The sequence below is a fragment of the Sinocyclocheilus anshuiensis genome, unplaced genomic scaffold (assembly GCF_001515605.1).
Source record: "Sinocyclocheilus anshuiensis isolate Anshui unplaced genomic scaffold, SAMN03320099.WGS_v1.1 scaffold55, whole genome shotgun sequence".
Taxonomy (NCBI): Eukaryota; Metazoa; Chordata; class Actinopteri; order Cypriniformes; family Cyprinidae; genus Sinocyclocheilus; species Sinocyclocheilus anshuiensis.
In genome coordinates, this window is record NW_015549647.1 from 2,089,635 (window position 1) to 2,110,549 (window position 20,915).

Sequence of the window (20,915 nt, forward strand, 5' to 3'; positions counted from 1 at the left end):
TAAAAATTATATATATATATATATATATGTATATGTATATATATATATATATATATATATATATATAATTCTATATAATGATTAATTTAGAAACTATCGAAGTTCATTGAAAGGTGTGGTTAACAACATTAATGAGCAGTTTTTATATCAGCATATAGTATATACTGTTAATTAACACATTAAATTTATGTTGCACCTTGTAACAAGCCTCAAAGCATTATTCAAGCTAAAGCGCCTCCAGCTCTGTGAACATGTAGCCTATAATGCGACTCTGACATAGCGTCACATGAGCGTTTGCCTGCGTGACAGGAGTTTGATTACACTGCAGCACGTATATGGCAAGCCGATTTAGCATTAGATACTCCTTGCTGTTTCTTGTTCGTGGCAAAATGAGCACGAGAGGTGTTCAGAGGACTTGATTTTCAAGTTATCTGGTGTTTCCCCGTCAAGACCTGAAGCCGGCAGGTGACTCACAAGAGCTTATAATTGCGGTGGTTTACACTCACGTGACTGAGAGGAATGACAAATGTCAGGTCTTGCCAGACGTACATAATATATATATCAGGGTTCCTCAAATCTTGCCCTGGAGGGCCAATGCGCTGCTGAGTTTAGCTCCAACCCTGATCAAACTCACCTACCTGTGATTTTCGTATGATCCTGAAGACACTGATTAGCATGCTCAGGTGTGTTTGATTAGGGTTAGAGCTAAACTCTGCAGGAAAGTGGATCTCGTGGGCCAGATTTGAGGATCCCTGATATATATCATAACTGTACAACGTTTCGTAAACATTAGATGTTAGAAATTTCTGATGTAAAAACTGCTTGAAAACGTGCTTCCTTTTCTTATGAAAATACACATAGCCTATAGCTTTTTAAAACAGATCCTCGCCTGCCATACCACTTACGTTAAAACGACCTACTAACATCACAAATGAAATTACCCTTATTTAAATTAGTTTTAAACTCTATTCTGTACTGAATCTGTTTCTGACAATTCCCTAAATTCTTGACCTTTCTGTCCCCACTGCAGTCTGATGGCATTATAGTCAGTATGAAATGAATTCATAGATCTTGTGTATAATTTTAATTTTATTGACCTTGTAATGTTCAATCATAACTGGACCTTCCGTGTGAAAACGACAGACTTCTGTGTTACAGCCCCAATGTAACCTACAGAACACACTTGATAGCCTGACTCTGACTGCTCTGAGCTAGTATTGATCAGAGGCCTTCCTGATGTGATTTGACTTTGGTTGTATGGATGGGAAATTAACACCTGCCATAAGCTAAATGTAAGATTTTTTTTTTCAGTGAAGTGTAAGTTTATATTTCTTTTTACTTCCACACATATTGTTTCATATAACCTTCTAATTGAGGAGAGACTCAATTTAGTTGAGCTTACAGAAACACAAACAAGCTCCAGCATTTTAAAGGTGCATTTACTCTATAGATGCAGTTGGATTTAGAATGCTGGGATACATTATACATACAAGTACACTATAACATACTTTTAAAAAGAGTACTTATTACAGAAGTAATATAATTTAAAAGAATATACTTAAATGTGATGTTTTTGGACACTTAATTGAAAGTGACAGTGACGTGACATGTGGCCAAGTATGGTGACCCATACTTGGAATTAGTGCTCTGCATTTAACCCATCCAAAGTGCACACACACAGCAGTGAACACACACACACCATGAACACACACCTGGAGCAGTGGGCAGCCATTTATGCTGCGGCGCCCGGGGAGCAGTTGGGGGTTCGGTGCTTTGCTCAAGGGCACCTCAGTCGTGGTATTGAAGGTGGGAGAGAGTGCTGTACATTCACTCCCCCCACCTACAATCCCTGCCGGTACAAGACTCGAGCCCGCAACCTTTGGGTTACGAGTCCGACTCTCTAACCATTAGGCCACGACTTCCCCAAGACTTCCCCTTAATTGCATGTTATTTACAGTTAAAAGAAAATGTTTAGTTTAAATGTATATAATTTATAGGCAAAGCTGAATTTTAAAGTGCTTTTTTGGACCCATTAAGTGGGACTTGTGTACATCTTTAATGTAATTCCATAATGCTATTGTCTTTGAAATATTGTTAAAGTACTGCTGAATGTACTGACAAGCATTTAATATAAACTAAAAATACTTCAAGAGAATTACTTTTGAAATTTGTCATGTGTTGAAATATACTTGTGAGTACAGAATACTGCATTTAAAATATTAACTTTAAATCTAACATCTAACATTATTGTTAAAATTATAATCAAGTATTTTACATGTGCTTTAGTATGTTAGTCAACACTTCACTTAATGCATGGCAAAAGATTAAAACATTATTTAAATGTGCTTTAAAGTAAAACTTAATTTGATATTATTCAGAGAAAGTGTACTCTCTGTAAGTACACATAAGTGGACGAATATTAAATTATCTTCAATACAGTGCAAGTACAATTACAAATACTGAGATTTGAAGTACACTATAAGTACACACTTAATACAGTTAAGCTCACTTTTTTTCTCACAAGAGGGATGAACAAAACCCAACAACCTTGTTTACATGAAAACTCTACTAACAATAACAACATGCATTATTCACTAAACTCACACAAATGCTATAAGAGATCTTTGTTCATATCTTTATTGCTCAAACTGCTACAACACTAGAACAAACTTTCTGGCTGTAAGCCTCTGAACTTAATTCACTGCTGCCCTTGTTACCAAGACAACAAGCCAATTGTAGACTGTTTCCATAGCAAAGGACAGAAATCCTTGCTTTTGAAGCATGTCCTATCTCCTAGCTAGTAACTAGCCGTCATTACAGGGTTGGCCAGTTCACAAATAGCTCTCTAGGGAAACCTAATGTAATATCAGTCTATTAATAAAACAACATCTGAGATGTAGGTGTTGATTCTGTTCGCAAAGACTGTGAAAGAAAGGCTGTGAGCGACACTATGAGTGTATTGTCCTCTTGCATGACCTTTAGTTATTTATAAACCAATAAAATTTTTGTCCATACATTTTTTTTCTGCCATTAAAATTAAAAAAATCTTAAACATTTCTCACATTGCTTAGAATATCAATCTTAGGTTTTACATTGTTACAAGTTTTGCTTTCAGGCCCAAGAAGCTCCTACTGTAGATTTAAAGGTGACTGTGTCCTTCCTATATTATCCCTTGTGTTCCTCACTGCACTTCCTCTACCTCAAACACATTTTACTGTTTCCTGTGCTGTCCTTTCCTCTCAAATGTTGCTGTTTGCAGAAGGGCAGCGACAACTGTATAGGCTTAGATCTCCATACAACTGCTCAAGTGTGGAACTGTATCTTAATGTGCTCAAAAGTATTGGGGTAAATGGTTGCCAGTGTCAAAATTATTTTATGCAAGAGTGCACTCTAGCGGCTAAGTGTAGGAACTGCAGTATCATATCATAATCATAATGATATAATAATGACATCATAATAGCTTAATTCAAATGTGTTTTTTTTTTAAGAAACGGTTACTACAACTTGTGTTTCATTAAGTAGTAAATTATTAATTAATTCAATCATCCATTCTTTCTTTCTCTCGCTCTATCTCTCTCTCTCTCTTTGTTGTTGCAGTGCCAGTTTAATGGTTTCAGTTACAGCTCAGAATAGTCACTAGTGAAGGCTCCTGTGGTACCATCAGCCAATCAGCATGCACTGTCATGTCAGCCTTATCATAATGTTCATGCAAATCTACAGAGCATTTACAATTTAGCTTAAAAAACAGTGCCTCATGTGCCAATGAACAAAGATACAATATTTAAAATGTTCCAGTGCAGGTGTAGTCTTGTTGAAGTTACCTGGAGTTAAAATATCAAATATCAATATTTCAAAGGTGAAAGGTTAAAAGGTCTAAGCCACAACTAATATTTGCATTATTAATCTAATGTTAAGCAGTAAGGCACCAACACCTAACTAGATGTGCAAAAAAAAAAAAGGAGGTTTGGGTGCCAGTTCATTTATTAGATGAGAATAAAGCAAGACAAACACAGTTAGTAAAATTAACTATTGATAAATATACACTTTCTTTCTTTCTTTCTTTCTTTCTTTCTTTCATTTATTAAACCAAGATGGTGTGTAATAGCAATAGCACTTTCTCAACTTGAGATTCCCTGGATCTTCTTGCTCATGGTTATTCAGTTCAGATTCTTTAGCACATAACTCTCAATATTCTTTCAATATAATCTCAGAAAAAAAGGTACAAGGCTGTTACTGGGGCAGTACCCTTTCAAAAGGTACTAATGTAGGCCTGCACGTTAATATGTACTTTTAAAGTACTAATACCTACCATTTAGAAGTAAATAAGTTACAAGATGCACCTTTTAGCTTTTGTACCTTAAGGTACTGTTCCAGTGACAGCTTTGTACCTTTTTTGTTCTTTAATAACTTTGCTCTTTAGTAAAGTGCTTTTGTGGGTTACATATGTAATTTAAACCTTTTTTTTTTGGCCAGTATCTAAAACTGAATAAATGAGAACTGAATTGAGCTGTATATTGCTTTTCTGCAAGCAGGGCACTTTAAGTGTAACATAGACTCACCATAACCACATACATAAAATAGTACTAACTGTGACCACAGACAACTGAGCATAAATGTCTTCTTCACAAACTAGTAAGGGGGGTGAGAAACCAAAGGATGGAATAGTTCATAGTGAACAATGTTCTATGTTTATATGCTATGTTTGTAGTTTCTAAATGTATTTCTCATTTGGCTCGCCTCGGTTTTTATTTGAATGTTACATATATTTTGTACCTAAGCACACGACTGAAGAGGGTGAAACTATTTTGTTGTGCAGATGTTTCTAACACACAAAACTCAAGTCAGTTATTTCAGAAAATATTTATTCAGTTTTATAACATCTCAGACAGAGTAAAGAAAATGAATATTTGAAAGAATTTCAACCATGAAAGAGGATTATGTTGCTAACTGATTTTCCACATATTGGTGGATAGTTAACCTTAAAGATATCTCATTTTTGAAAGCATGTATAATATACAGTATAGACATATTGGTATTGAGAACAAGATATTGAACACAAAATGGTTATATCATATAACAAAGAGTAAATGACATTTCTTCTCTCCTAGAGCAATGAAAAACAAGAAGTGAAAAGCTTATTGTTACAAAGCAGGAAGTTTTTGTACAGTAAGTCACTAGTAACACTGCATAGCAGAAATTGTAGTATGTCAGTATATGTCACCATACAGTCCTCCACAGGCAGTTTGCTCTGAATGGAGCTATGAAGCGATTTACCACTATGTAACAGAAGTAAATTGGCAAGACATTTTTGTTGTTTTGGAATCTGTTCCTCAACAGATAGGAGCGTTCAGGGGGAAAACGTTGTTGTGGTTTCCGTATCCAGGCCAACAGAGGATCTTCGTTTACCGCAGTGGGTGTACATGAGGTGGCTCTTTCTGATACATCCCAAGTCTTTCAGTAGCTTCAGGAGATCATTACGAAACTTTACCCCAATGAAGGCATACAGGAAGGGGTTTACGCAGCAGCGCAAGAAGGCCACGGCTCTGGTCACATCCAAAGCGTAAAGACGAATCTTGTCCTTGTTGCAATCCGTTGTGTCCTGAGTGGTCACTCCCATGACTACATTGTAGGGTAGTTGACTGAACACAAAGACAGATACCACTGCAATGATGACCTTGAAGGCTTTATTCCTCTCAAAGTTCTTGGCTTGGATAAGGGTCTTGATGATACAGATGTAACAGAACCCCATGACAACCGTTGGAAGTATAAAACCCAGGACCATCTGACTTACCAGCATCCTAATGCGGTAGGCTTCATAGTTGTTGCCATTTGCTGTACAAGTTCCATTGATGTTGACTTCAGAGAACACCATGTCGGGTACTGAAAAGATCACTGCCATCACCCACGTTACTAGAGAAGACACCTGTCCATAAAAGACTGCACTGGAGCGACAGCGATGAGCAGAGACGGCCTTTGTTATGGAGAAATAACGATCTACGCTGATGCAGGTGAGAAGGAACATGTCACTGAAGAAGCTGACCTTGTAGATGGTGAACATAGCCTTGCATGGATACAGACCCAAATGCCACTTGCTCATGAAACTAGCTGCCCAGAAGGGGAGAGAAATTGCAAACAGCAGGTCAGCCATGGCTAGATTGAGAAGGTAGACGTCAGTCATTGTCTTCAGCCTCTTGAAGTAAAGGTAGGTTAGGATGACCATAAAGTTTCCCACAAGGGCCATGAGGCAGATGACCGTGTAGATAGTGGGAAGGAACCATGCACGGAAGGAACGGTTGGAGTCTCTATCGCAGATGAATTCAAACTCGCTGTATTCCACAACCTCTGTGGAATACTCAAACTCTGATGTGAAGTTTTCTCCCACATGGCTTTCAGTAGTCTCATTGGACCAGCTTTTCTGAAATAAAGGTAATGCAGAAGCTTCATAAAAACCTCTCAAGGAATGAGTTACTCAGCAAAAGGCATCATTATCCTATACATTTACAACCTCTAGACAGTCTAAATCTGTACATGATTCCTGTTTAGAGATTAACTGTGCTCATGAAACTAGCTGCCAAGTGTTTGAGGAACCCATTCAACTATACAAGGTTGGATTCAAAACTAGATGTGCAGATAAACAAGTAGTCCTCAAGAAGTCTGATGAATAGTTCTCACAAAAATGGAAATTCTGGCATCTTGTTCCAAACTCTGGTAACACTTTACAACAAGGTTCCAGTTGTTATACATTAGTTTGCATTAACAATGAAAAAAATATTCTAAAGCTACTGAGCTACATGAACTAACATTAACAAAGATGAATAAATACTGTCTGTAACAAGTGTATTGCTCATTGCAAGCTAATGTTAGTTTAAGCATTAAATAACGTTAACTAATGGAACCTTATTGTAAAGTGTTACCGATTTACTTTTTTTTGTTTATCACACAAAAGATGTCAGAACGACAGCCTCAGTCACCATTCACGTTCACTGTGCGCAAAACGTGCGCAATGAAAGTGATTGGTGACTGATGTTTTCATTCACCCTCAAATTCTTTTGTGTTCCACAAAAGCATGTCAGTCATACAAGTTTGGAACTATGAGTAGAGTGAATAAATGATGACAGAATTTCCATTGTAGGGTGAACTATTCTCTGGACTTAGAGGTTAAAATGAAAGGTAAGTGCAGTTTGTCTTGGTTTAATGCATGAATTACCTTTATGTGGCACGACCACATCAGCAGCAAAGGACAAATAACTGTCAATGAAAAACGCAGTGTGTCAGAAAGTGCACAAAATTATAGTTTTCATTCATAGACAAGTAAAAGTTTTTTTTTTAAATACATTTTTATCCTTTCTCTTCTTTGACCAAATCCTTTATATTTTTATACATTTGTACAGCTATTTGATACATTTAACAGCGTAAGTCAACAGATTAATTTCTAGGCTTACCGGTAAACGCATGCATGGTTTAAGACTTTCTCTTTGAATGTTTCGCCAGGACTGCTAACAACACAGTGATTATGAGAGCTCTGCATCTGTTGTGTTAAAAAGGTGAAGAGCCACTTTTAACTCTGAAGCCAAGACCAGAGGAAAGGGTTTTCACCACAGCCTGCACGGTGTTTCAAGAAAAACAACTTCATTTCTTACCTTTGCACAACCATAAAATTGTGCCTATTATATTCATCCTATTTTAATTACTTACCAGCTGATCATTAAATTAAACCAACAAGTAATAATTTAAAACAAAATGCATTATCTATTTGTAATCTTTTAGTATTTTCACTGTCTGCTTATAATTTATTTTTCTAATTTCTTAAACATTGCATCATAATAAGTGAGTTTTGACAATATAGGCCTAATAGTCATTTATTAGATACTGATACACTACAGTACTGTGACACATGGTAAAACTGCTTTTATACAATGTGACCCAAGTGTTAATAGGGTTCAAATTTAGATGTTTTATCTTTATTATGATGACACAGTTATAATTACTTACAAAAAAAAGATGTATTTAATAATAGGAAAGCATGATTTTTGTAAGTGTCGTGTCACAGCACTCCTGGTTTGCTCTGACTATTCTGTAATGTTTTACAATGTTTTACAAGTTATGTCAAAATCCTGAACAGAAGTGCAGACTATAAATGAGCACATGCTATAAAACAACAATTTATCTAATATGCTTCCCCCCCACCCCTTCTTCTGGTTCTTTAAAGCTCTCTGTCCTCAATCACTGGCAACACCCCCACCGTCCCCTCCCCTCCCCCACCAAGTTTCAACTCTGCACAGGTAGACGCACTGCTGCACGTGTGCAATTGTGGGTTTGTGTGTACATTGCTGCCAGGAAAAGAGGCCTAAGCAGGAAGACGTGTTTTGGCCACAACTCAGGTGACTTGCGTGGTGAAGGCACTGTTGTAGTTAGCTCACTCAAACTATGAATCAACCTCATTGGTACAATCACCTGTACACTTACCTGTTTATACAGAAACCATTGGTGTTTGTGGGGATTTTTTATTTTTTTGTTTTGTTAATGACTGATAAATGGCCTTAAGGTTGAAATATATATATATATATATATATATAAACACACATGCATGCAGTGGATTAAAAAATATGTCATAAAAATTAAGACTAAACAAAAAGGTTACATTCAAGATAATCTGGGCAATGGCAAGCCAATTTGTATTCTTTAAATGCAGGTCATAGACTGTTTGTAGCTATCAAGCTTTGAGTTTCATCAAAGAAAAATCAAAGAAAAAGAGAGAGAGAAGGAGCACACATCCCCCCACCCAAAATCAGAAAAGAAAACAACACACCAATGAAAGTTCCCTTTTCTCAAACCACCCCTAGTAAAAAACAAACCAATGCATGCTGTTACATGGAAAGTTTGCCAAAGTGCACGCAAGCATGTGCACTTTAAAACAATGGCCTATGATCACTGTTAGATATATCTCAATATCTCTATGCCAATTCATAGAAGCTTGAGAGAAAGAGTTGACTGTGGTTTTAATAAAAAACAGGAAGATGTAACCTATCAAAACCACAATAAATTATCTTGGTATGTCAAATGTTGGAGATAAGCAACTCAAACCTGAGAAACCCAAGAAACCCTCGATCGCTTTACTGATTTTAAGGTAACTTGTTAAACCAATTAAGTATCAAGAAGATCTATGTCTTTATTAGGTATTTACTATCTATTAAAATAAAAAAGGATTTCTTTCGTGCATTTAAATTAGTTGCAAATTACATATTCATTATAGAATTCCAGTATACAAACAATTATTGGTTGTGAGATGAGGCAACGCTTGCATAGCTGCTCTTTAGTAGTTTATGGCCGCCAGCATCTCTATTATGTTAGCAAAAGCATGTTAAAGTTAAATGCTTCAGAATTTGCAAATGAATATTTTGACTACATTGTATGAATACATTGAATATTTACATATTATGCATAAAACATTTTAATCAGAAGAACAACCAAGAGATGCAATATACTCCTTAATGTTGTATCATGGATGTGAGCACAAATTATCTTTTCTATTTTCACTTCAGTCCAAGTTCTTAGCTATTCACTAGACATAGTCTGTTAAATATAGTAGAGTTCGTGTTTTCACAATTAGCTAGATAACCTTAAGAGACCTCAGACCGTTAGTCAAACTACTCACTGGTGTGAACAAGAAGCCAGGCTTGTCTGTACTGTGACACATGGTCTGTTTCCCTCTTGTGTTCCTCTCAAAATGAATTGTTTATATACATGGATGTAACTGTGAAATTCCCCTTTATCAGGATGTGTTCTAACTCTTCTGGGAAGTTTCTTAGTCATGTCTTCGCTTAATCACGTATGTGAAAACATAAGGTTATTTTTTTTACTCATGAAACTACCACTCAAATTCTCCACTTGAATCTTTTAGGAAGTTGCATGGAAAACAAAACCTTGCAGATCCGCCAGACATTGACATCAAGCCTAAAATAATGTTCTCCTTTAAAGAAATGTAAGAAACAAAGTGCAATTCTAAAACATATATCTGCCTAGAAAATACAACTGCACTTCAAACAAGAATGTAGAAGTCTTGAAATTCCACTCCAAAATGTTCTGCTCAGGAATACAGTTAGTTGATTTTAGTTTTCTTTTCAATGAGATGGTGGTATGATTGAAAGCAACAATACAGCTAACCTAGAGAGTAGAAATAAGATATCTGATGAGATTGTGGTTAAGCACAAAAATTTAGCACGGAAATCATTCTGGGTTGGAACAAGAATCACATTTCAAACAGATCAGTTCAGTTATCTAACCACAGTGTTTTTGTCATGTAAAGTTACTACCGTGCCATTCCCCTTCAGATTCCATTGTCATTTTAAATGGTCAAAGACACGTTTTTAAGGTGCAGAATTCACAAGCTTCCATTAGCCAACTACTCATGAAACCTATAGTGATGTTTGTCATTTGGTTCCTCTGTGCTCTTCAGGCAAATCAAAACACTCAATTCCAGTAAAACACACACACACACGTTGGGTTTTCATGTTTTATGGGGACATTCCATAGACGTAATGGTTTTTCCTGGTATTCCTATTCTTGTGGGGACATTTGGTCTCCATAACAAATACCAGGTACACACACACACACACACACACACACACACACACACAGGAACACAGTTGAGATAGCATGTGTCTAAAACATCTTTTATTAGTGTTCAAAATAAGTCAAACCAACTATAAATGTCAAAAGAATTGGATATTATGATATATTTTTAAGGAGATTTGAAGATGGTTGTCAATAACTGCACATTTCTTATTCTTATAGAAGGCTAAATTATACAGATACCACATTTATCCATTCACTAATATCAATTTGGGTAATTTTTATGATTCTTGTCTGCAAAATGGACTACAATGTCCTAAAACAGCATGCACTTACTAAAAAAATAATGCAGATACACAACATAGAGTAAGTATTGTGACAGGATGTTTGGAAAATGTGGTTACTGCAATGTTCTGGTTTCTTGTCACTTTTTTTATAATCAGCTGTAGTTATTATATACTGCTCATTGGTTTTCTCCAGAATGTGATAGAAAGACAAACATTCTTCCAAATGTCCTTGTTCAGAGTCAGTAAATTCAGCTCTTTTTGATTTTGTTGGTACGCTATGATGTTGTCAGACAGTTTTAGCTAAAGCATTGATTTCAGACACCAGTTCTCTTACTGAAGTGATGAATTAGATTAACCATTGAATAACAGTGTCTAGCTGGAGTCACTCGCTTGGAGAACCAAAAATCAATCCTGTTGATAGAACACGGTTGTAAAGGGAGACTGTCGGTACTGAAATCCAGTGACTTACTAGACAAACCCAGGTCCATCTCTGAAAGTGGCCAGAGAGGAAGCCACTGAACGATCTCTAAAAAGTGTGGATGAGGTGAACTGTGTCGATGAGAACACCACCGCTCTCTAATGCTAATTTAGCCACCACTGCTGACCATGCTGGCTGAAATATCTCCGCTTACATCCAAGCCAAGCTTTTGCAGGTCCAAGCCCATACTGGCCAGCACCTGGAGCAGAGTCATCTCCTGTTGTGTGGCCTGGTCAATCAGGGCTGGACAGGTTGGATTGCACTGTGGCCACTGGCAGTTATCAATGAGATGAAAGGGACAGCCCTTTAGAGGCGTTTTACTGTTCTTAATAGCCTCCTGAAGACTTCTGTCCCAGCACTGCAGAGCACGAGAGAGTGACGTCCCCTTGATCTGGAAATCCATCCAATTACTGAAGGAAAGAAAAATTAGACATTAGACCTTTACTTTCTGAATGCATGTTCTTGGACTTATTGTGAACGATTCTTTATTGCACATTATCAAAAAATCGCAATACAATAAATTCCAGATAGATAAAATCAAGTGCTCTCTCTCATTTAGCATTACCATCACAGGAATAAATTACTTAAAATATATATAAATAGAAAACAGTTATTTTAAATGGTAAAAATATTTCACAATATTACTGTTTTACTGTTTTTATATAAATTAATGAGGCCCTGGTGAACATAAAAGACTTCTTTCAAAAGCATATTAAAAAAATCTTAAAAAATCTGTTTTTCCAAACGTTTTACTGGAAGTGTATATTAATAACTTACAGAATTTCTCGAACTTTTGGAATCACAAAATGAACTGTGGTCAATTAATTTACCTATAACGACACTTCCAGTTTCTGTTAATATATAAGCTATAATATATTATTAACAGAAAGTGGTAATGTTGATTTAGGTAAATTAATTAACCACAATTCATTATGTGATTCCAGATGTTTGAGGTGATCAAAATAAATGTTTTTTAATTAAGTTAGGTCATTTATATCACTATGAAATATTAATTATATATATTATATTAATTAAATATTGTTATACTAATTATATGAATAATAATCTAAGTCATTCTGCATCCCCTCGGAAACTTAGCTGACAACTGTCTCTGTAGCAAGTTGCTTTAGAAACAAGCTTTAACTAAATGGCAGTTTAATTAGCAGTAGTCTAATCAGTCTGTTTATAAGCAGCTATAGCTCTGCTGTAACTTTGACCTCATCATGTGTTTTGCCATGGTTCTCCTCACAAATCATCTGTCCCAGTGCTCTCTCAGCTGAGCTCATAGAGCGGCCATTAATTAAGTGTGAAATCATGAGGTGACATTTTGGTGACACCTAGAATGCATCATGATGGACGAGTGTTCAAATGCAGGCGTATGAGCTCACCCATGAGGAGTGTGTCTCAGGGTGCCTGCATGTCCTTACCTTTTGGTAATCAAAGTGTGGGAAAGACAGGAGGGGGCAAACACGGCCCTAAAACAACATACAGCAGGACATTTTTAATACACAGAAAATAAACAGCCTTAAGCAAAAAAAAAAAAAAAAAAAAAATGACCCCTTTAAAGGTAAAATTGTAATAAGGTTAAATTGTAAATTACTTTTGCTGACATGATTTTGACATGATTGTTCAACTATTAGTAACTATTTAGCTATTCTGGAGACATATTTGGCTAGTTTAAGTGATATACTACTATATTATTGCTAGTTATTTACTCACGTAACATCTTTGAGAGAGCTTTTAAACTCTTTTCCCAGGTTCTGCATGTAGGTCCACTGCTGCTCTGAGAGCGATTGGCCGCCCATATAAATGTTCTCCACTCGTAACTGTTCCTCATCAAACAACCACTGCACTACAAACAGTGGAGCTAAAAAGAGACATATCCTCTGTTACTTTAAAGGAAGTAAGTCTTATTAACATCAGCCAATTCTGTAAAAATGTTTTCATTCATATCGCACAGATGGCACACCCTCACCCGTTATGTAGGTGTACAGTTTATGTCCAAAAAAGCATTGCCATTCCTCGCCTCTTTTATACTGCTGCTTGCACTTTTCTGGAACAACACCACTCCACAACCTAACAGAGATATAATATCATCAAAAATGTATAGGATGAGTTATGCACTGAAGATTAAAATAAATGCCTAATCCTAAGTATAAGCAATAACATTAATACTTGCTTTAGAAAAAAACACTCATGTACTTGAAGGTTTTTTTTGTCATCCCTTGTGAAAATGAAGTGTGCTTAATTATATTGAATGTGCACTTGTAGTGTAGATCAAATCTCAAAAGCATATTTAAAAAAAATCTGTACTTGCAGATAATATTATATTAATGAAATAAAGGGCCAATTAAGCAAACTTAAAGAGAGTACATTTTTATGAATGCTTGTTAACACTTAAGTATGTTTCTAAAAAGTGCACTTTATAATAATGTCAAATTAAAAGTTTTACTTTAAAGTACATTTTAAATCAGTTTTAATATTTTAATATCATATTTTAAAGAAGTACATTTATTTTTATATACTAAAGTACTTATTTGGATGTACTAACTGTGCTAAAGCACATGTAAAGTACTTGATTAGAATTTTTACTGTAGTGTGTAATTCGATATTACATTTAAAGTTACATTACATAACTATATTTTAAACTTATTAAACTGCAACTTCATCATTTTAAATGTATAATTACAAATATATTTAAATACAAGTTTCATAGAAATGACATTAAATTCAGCAGTACACTTTAGCCATATTTAAACTACAACTGAAATAATTGCATTTCATATAAATTGAAACTATAATACATTTTGGTAACACTTAATTTTACAGTCTCCTTGTTACACAGGTTACATGTACTTACTTATTACTAAAAGTAAAAAGTAAAAGTACTAATTACTAAAAGTAAATTAGGCATAATTACATGCAACTAACTGTAAACCAAACCCTAATCCTAAAACTATAGTAAGTACATATTAATTAATATTATTCACTACTTCAATGTATAATTATACTGTAACAAGGACACCTTAAAATGAAGTGTAACAACATTTTCATTAAATTTGGAAATAACATGCAGTTAAGTGTCAGAAAACAATACATTTAGTTCACACTTAAAGGGGTCATATGATGCGATTTCAATTTTTCCTTTCTCTTTGGAGTGTTACAAGCTCTTTGTGCATAAAGAAACAGCATCATATGACCCCTTTAAGTATATTCTTTTAAAGTGTATTATTTCCATAGTAAGTACTCTTCTTAAAAGTATGCTGAAGTATACATCTTTTTAGAAGGGATGTTATGGTTATTGCTAATGCAATCAATTAATTTAAAATGGATTTGTGTAATACTGAAACTGTAGGCTAATTTAAGTTGTGACCAAAACTACATATTCATTATTCTGGTAAATTGAGATTAGCATGTACACTTTACCGAAGTCCTTTTTTTATGACATCCACAGGGGTGCAGGAGGCACTGTCTGGACAATCAGGAGCTTTTTGCTGTTTACTCTCCAGAAACCAGCCTGAGTCAACAAGGCCGCGCACCTGAGCGTCTGCACCCAGCTGCTCCAGAAGACTGGACACCTTATCAATGTTCAGCAGGACACCTGCTCCCCCGGCACTGCAGGAAAGAATAAATAATATTACCCAAAATATTACCTCAACCCTCAAAATCTAGTTTGTCAAACTAGTGAACTACAAATATTGTTCTGAATATCAAATGGCTTCAACAAATGCTTTGGAATAACCAACAAAACATGTTGCTAACATTGGAAGAATCCTCAGAGCTTGTTTTACTTCCTTGGCAGGATATATATAGATATTATGTCATTGTCTACAGCATTACAGGCTGCAGTAAACATTTTTTATGGTAGACAACAGGATGTGCTGAAAATAGTGCTTCAGTCAGTGTTGTGGTAAAACTCAAGGGGTGGTCCATGGACGGGAATAGGATTTCATGGTTCTCCAGATGGCTCTGTTTCAATTGTTCATAGCATCTTGTTATTAGATCTCAATATGCAGCAACAGGTGTAATGGGGGTCTAGTGCTATATTTGTTAATAAGTGAATTCAAATCCAGTTATGGGATTTATAACAGCTATGGTTCTTGGATTGAGGAAACAAATTGCAGAGCATCCACAAGTATAATTATCTAAAGAAACAATTATTATTATTATTAATAATAATTATAAAAACTCCAAACAATTCTTCCAGGTCAAACAGCAAGGAAAACTCTCTCTTTTACTATAAATGCATCCCATCATTTAAGAAACATGCAAAAATGGATACAAACCAATGTCATAACTATTTTTTTCTCCAGACTAGAACAATTTGGTAACATAGCCAGAGATCTCACCTAGTTCCTGCCAACATCACAACTTTGGCTTGTTTCAGTCCTTTTTGGACAAGATCTTTGATCACCTCCCGAATGATTTGAGATCCCATGAAAGCATATTCTGTGGTGGAATAAATAAAATATAGAGTCCTAATTTTGGTAACAAAAAACGTTAATATTCTGAAAAATGTACCTGTTTCTTTTCCCTGTTTGGACTTTGATGCTGCTTTGTTACCACTCCACACATCGCTTGAACAATAGGGAACAAACCTAGTCACATTAGATAAGAGACGTCAGACAAGTAAGTCAGCTATGTATTAATTACAAAGCTTATATAAATATCACTAGGGCTGGGTAAAAAATATCGATATCTCAATATTAATCGATTCTCATTTTTACGGAATGATATCTATTTTTAAATCCCAAGAATCGATTATTCTAGCCTGTTTTCAGTTAATGGACCGAACGTTGAAGGGCACTTCCCATCCAATATATCGCAATAAGCATTGTGCTTTGGTACTTTTAATATGAAACAAAGTCTCAGATTTTAAATTATGTCCATTGTATTGCAGTATTCAAACAATAAATGCGGTTTTGGCGCTGTTTAATGTGGAGTGACAGATCGCTGTAGCGCCTCAGTTCAACAGACGCAGCAGCGCGAGGCCCACGTGAACTGATCATCTCCTCCACATTAATACCAGTTTCAGCACAAAATAAACATGACTAAACATCCGAAGGTAAGTTAAAAGAAAGAATACAACTCTACAATCCGTATCCTGTCTCATGTAATCGCTCAATTACGAGCAAAGAGGTCAATATAACGGCTTGTAAACAATGTCATGTAACGTCACATTTACCAATAAATCCATCAAATTTTTTATGACAGCCACCCATGTTTAAATAAAAAAAAAAAACGAATTGTAGAAATATTATTATGTAATTGTAACTTTATTATTTTAAAACTTCATTAAGTGTAATTTTAACAAATCAATCAGTTTTAACCTTCAATATTATAGTAATGTAGTACCAACTGACTCTCATGTATATTTTAGTTGATTTTTTTTCCTTGAGAAAATTTGGCATGTACTGTACCTGATATATATATCCAAAATAATCGAATCGGTAATCGAATCGAATTGCAAGCTTGTGAATGAGAATCGAATCGAATCGTGAAATTTGTGTCAAAACCCAGCCCTAAATATCACTCTTGAATTTTTTTAGATACTTACACAATATTAGCATTATACCAGTGAGGATTTTCATCAACTTGTGTTGATAGTAATCCAGTCCCTGCAAATAATCAGAGAGGTGGTTTTCATTAAGAATCACTTGAGTATGGCTTGCATGACTAGCTAGAAGAAAGCAAGATGTGTTGTTGTGAGTCTGGTTAATATCAGCCTACCTTTGCGCGTCTGTGGCCAGTCAGTTGAGCTCATCAGACGGGGGATAGTTTTGTATCTGGAATCGCAGGTCTCTTTGTTGTAGCAGCACCAGCCACCTAAAAGAGATAATTGGAATTAACCTCACATTATCCATAAAAAAACAACAACTTGCAGTAGAGAGGATACACTGACTACAGTATTATTTTATTGTTTTAAAATTAGTCTTTAAGTAACAAAAACAGCCAAGTTTACAATGAATCCATGTAAGCCTGTTATTTTGATAGGCGTTATGGCTTAGTATTATTACAAATAGATGTTAAGTAAGTTTGCTAATCTCTCCTCCACCATCTTAAGTCACTTCCTCTTGGCGAGGCTTTCCAAGTAAAGAGACATTACATGATTTATGTGCTTACACCTTGTTCTCCCTCTTGCATTGTTTAATTTTGCCAAGTCTAATTTAACATCACGTTACTTTTCTTGACCAGTGAGACTATATATCTTTTCAACATGCTGTTGAACCAACGTGACATGCCATGCTCCAAAAAAGCAAGAAAAATTACATGTCTAAGAAGATGACCAGCCGTCAAAATAACGCTGAGCACTGCATTTAAGCCTGCTGACCTCTCTCGACAAAATTAACTTCGTTTTAAATACTCACCTTCCAAAAATATCAGCCATCTCTTACTTCCTTTGAACTCCTTTAGGTAAAACCTGTGGGCCACAAATAAATATAGATGGTCTAGGGAACATAGCCATATGAGGACATTTACAAAACTGTCAAAGGACTGATATTTAACTTAACATTGCAACACTGCTACAATTTTGTACATTTATGATTTGGAAGATGTTTTTTCCAAAGTGACTTACATTGCATTAAATGTTTAAATATTACCAGTTAATTTATCCTCTGGGAATCAAACCCATGACCGAGGTGCTATACTAATTATACTATACTAAGTTTTGCCAAAATTGCCAAGTTTATGCACCTCTGGCTAGCAATGCGGATGTCAGTGCTGTGTCTTACCCAGCGGCTGTACCATCGTTGCACATCACTAATGTGTTCTTAAGAAAGTGCAGCTTCATTTCATCAACAGGCTTATTGACAGATGTGCTTTGTTGGGCGTTGCCACGACCTCCAGAGTTAGTTTCTTTACTGGAATCGCCAGCACCTGCTAGTGCAGGGTTTGGATCATCTTCAGGGCCATGCTGGGTCGTCTCTATAGCCTGGCTATTAGGCTTCTTTGCAGGTTTTCCACCTGACTTGGCATTGCGATTGTTGTTCTGACAAGAAATGACTCCCAGCAGAAGCAGGAACATAACATGACACAGAATATTCATATCAAATCCGACAGGACCTCCCTAAAAAAGGCCAAATGGGAACAGTCTGCATAAACCTCAAAAAGACGATTCAAAGCCATACCATTTTTATCATGGAGGGCCCAAGTTTTGAAAAGACACTGCTTTCAATTATTTTATTGACTTAATCTGTCACTGCCAATGAAATTAGAAGTGATCAACACTCACCCCTTAAAGCAACTGGTCCTGGTCCCCTTGGCGTCTTGGAGAGCAAATATCCTCAGGTTCTATGGGAAAGGTGGTTTTTGAATTGATGCTATGCCGGTGTCCTGAAAAGATCTTGGTCTTTGGTTGTGGTCCGTGCTAGATTTTATAGTGCTACCATATGGATTGCATTTCTCAACATCCCCTTTGAGCTGGTGCCAGCTCTGGGCTGCAACCAATGACACACCAAACCTGGACGTCTAATGGCGAGGAGAAAAGATAGCATGCACTCTCCCAACCATATTTCAAAGACATCCCCTCCCCACCTAACTTAGTCTCAAACAAGCCCTCCCGCCCTCCCCTAGACCGGGCTCGACTTTGATTTAAACACCTACATGGTTGAAATACCTGCATAACCCTGCAGCTACATGGCATGTGGCTCTAGGTCATTGGAGCAGACCTCTCCCTGCTCACTCTAATAGGAGAAACTCTTCACTCACTTGAATAATGAAAACTCTATGAAATAATCCTATGAAAATAATCCTTTTGAAAATGTTATGTCTTCTCAAATTAAAGAAATGGAAGTGAATTGTGCACAGATTTACAATCTGCTGATTGATCGCACAGGGTTGCCTTACAAAAAGCAACAGCTGATAGACTGATGCTGTCATTATCCACTCTGCTTATCAATCATGGTGAAATGTATATGTAAATGAATGATGTTATGGAAACATGCTACATCTTTGGCATAAGAGACATGCTTTTGCATCTAACCTTTGGTATAGAAGACCTGTCTTTGCGTCTGACCAACTAAAGTGTTATGCTTCCATCTAAGTACAAGCACTGTCCTGGGCCTCTTTATTAGACCATGACAAATATTATTATAATCAAGTGGTAATATAACAGAAATGTATCCAGAAATTGGTACATATAAATACTCAACAAGAATAAAGGTTAGAAATATATTTAACTATTATATAAAATTACAATAAACACACTAGAATTGCAGCAAAATCCTACTATTTTCAAAGCAGTGAAAACCAGATAATTAGTAAATAACCAAATGCCATCATTTTGCATCTAGAATATTGCTACAAAATAATTCAACCTAATTCAGTAGTAATTTACAAATTGCAAATCCATAACAAGAACAGGGAGATAGAAGGCAGATCCAGGATGGCTTTAGACTGACATAGTAATCAGCGAAAAAAATCACAAGTCTGGCCCTCTTTAAGTCTCACCGCTGAAATGTACACCATCCATCCATGTCAATCTGCCATTAATGAGCCTCAAGTAAAAGGTTAGAAAGTGAGACACATTGAGATACTCCACTTATTATCCAAGATTCTCCCAAAAAATCCATAAAACAATAATAAAAAAGCCTTACATGCTATTTGATCAGATCAGATAATGGCCAATCGCACTCAAAATATTGACCAATCTACGCTCAGAAACACATGACCTGTTTCTTCATAAGAATTTCTTACAGGACAGGGCAAGGATAGTTATTCACAATTATATTATTGGTGTTATTGTATAATCTTATATCTTGTAGGTTTTTGGTCATCTTTTAGAAGCGTAAATCAGTTTCAGCATAACTCAACATAATTATTCTACTTTCTTATCTACTTTTGGACTGCTTAATATATAATATAATATAATATAATATATAAACCTGCTTAACCTGGACTCCTTGTAGTCAAGTTTTTGACTCAAGATGTTTTTACTGTTCATTGAGTTCTAAGAGCTGAAGTCTTTAAAGTGTTGCCAGATGAGTGAAAATATTTAGACAAAAAATGTCTAAACAGCTAATCAAATGACATTTCTGAATTTGATCTACTGAGCTTAAAACATTCTTCATTCTTTCTGTATTTAGAAGCACGCACGCTGCCCGTCTTCCCAGAATTCATTGCAACAATCTGCGCAGCAGACCTCAAAATGCAGAAAAACAGACAAAAAAAGGTGTAAATCCTTCACCGTATTTTCCAATACAAGCCAGAATGTTTTGAAAAAAGCTTTTAGATGGCATTGCTTGTCTTTTTTGTCTTTGATATCTGCTTCAATAGATTCTTTCAATAGAAGCTGGCAAGATGGTGTAGATATTCAGACATTGTCTGTGGGTCTGAACCTGAAGCAACTCCGCTGCTCTGACCAGAAGTGACACGAAGAGGAGCAGATGCCTGAATAACGTCTCATTTTTGTTAAAAAGGAAACCAATCCCATATACAGTATCTCACAGAAGTGAGTACACCCCTCACATTTTTGTAAATATGTGAAGACACTGAAGAAATGACACTTTGCTACAATGTAAAGTAGTGAGTGTACAGCTTGTATAATAATCGAGTGGCCAGCGGAGAACTAGGACTCG

At 35.9% G+C, this 20,915-nt stretch overlaps 2 protein-coding genes across 2 annotated transcripts; both read right to left on the reverse strand.

The window, feature by feature from the left end:
* Nucleotides 1-5,014: 5,014 nt before the first annotated feature.
* Nucleotides 5,015-7,521, reverse strand: LOC107660053 (C-C chemokine receptor type 7-like). The gene is made up of 3 exons (XM_016449231.1): nt 7,443-7,521; nt 7,208-7,248; nt 5,015-6,415 (listed from the first exon to the last, which is right to left on the reverse strand). The coding sequence occupies exons 1-3, from the start codon at nt 7,456-7,458 to the stop codon at nt 5,348-5,350; spliced, it is 1,125 nt and encodes a 374-aa protein (XP_016304717.1). The 5' UTR covers nt 7,459-7,521; the 3' UTR covers nt 5,015-5,347.
* Nucleotides 7,522-10,612: 3,091 nt separating this feature from the next.
* Nucleotides 10,613-18,401, reverse strand: LOC107660052 (carboxylesterase notum2). Its single transcript, XM_016449230.1, has 11 exons — nt 18,072-18,401; nt 17,706-17,758; nt 17,068-17,163; nt 16,895-16,955; nt 15,859-15,935; nt 15,687-15,786; nt 14,764-14,952; nt 13,313-13,413; nt 13,057-13,204; nt 12,765-12,812; nt 10,613-11,747 (listed from the first exon to the last, which is right to left on the reverse strand). Exons 1-11 carry the CDS (start codon nt 18,383-18,385, stop codon nt 11,447-11,449), a joined length of 1,488 nt encoding a protein of 495 aa, XP_016304716.1. The 5' UTR covers nt 18,386-18,401; the 3' UTR covers nt 10,613-11,446.
* Nucleotides 18,402-20,915: the final 2,514 nt, after the last annotated feature.

Coding starts and splice junctions, on each gene's coding strand:
- LOC107660053 (XM_016449231.1), bottom strand. Junction 6,416..7,207: donor TGTGGTCGTGCCACATAAAG/GTAATTCATGCA, acceptor CCTTTATTTCAG/AAAAGCTGGTCCAATGAGAC.
- LOC107660052 (XM_016449230.1), bottom strand. CDS start 18,385: ATGAATATTCTGTGTCATGTTATGTTCCTGCTTCTGCTGGGAGTCATT. Junction 16,956..17,067: donor CTGGCCACAGACGCGCAAAG/GTAGGCTGATAT, acceptor GATTATTTGCAG/GGACTGGATTACTATCAACA. Junction 11,748..12,764: donor CACACTTTGATTACCAAAAG/GTAAGGACATGC, acceptor TCTTTCCTTCAG/TAATTGGATGGATTTCCAGA.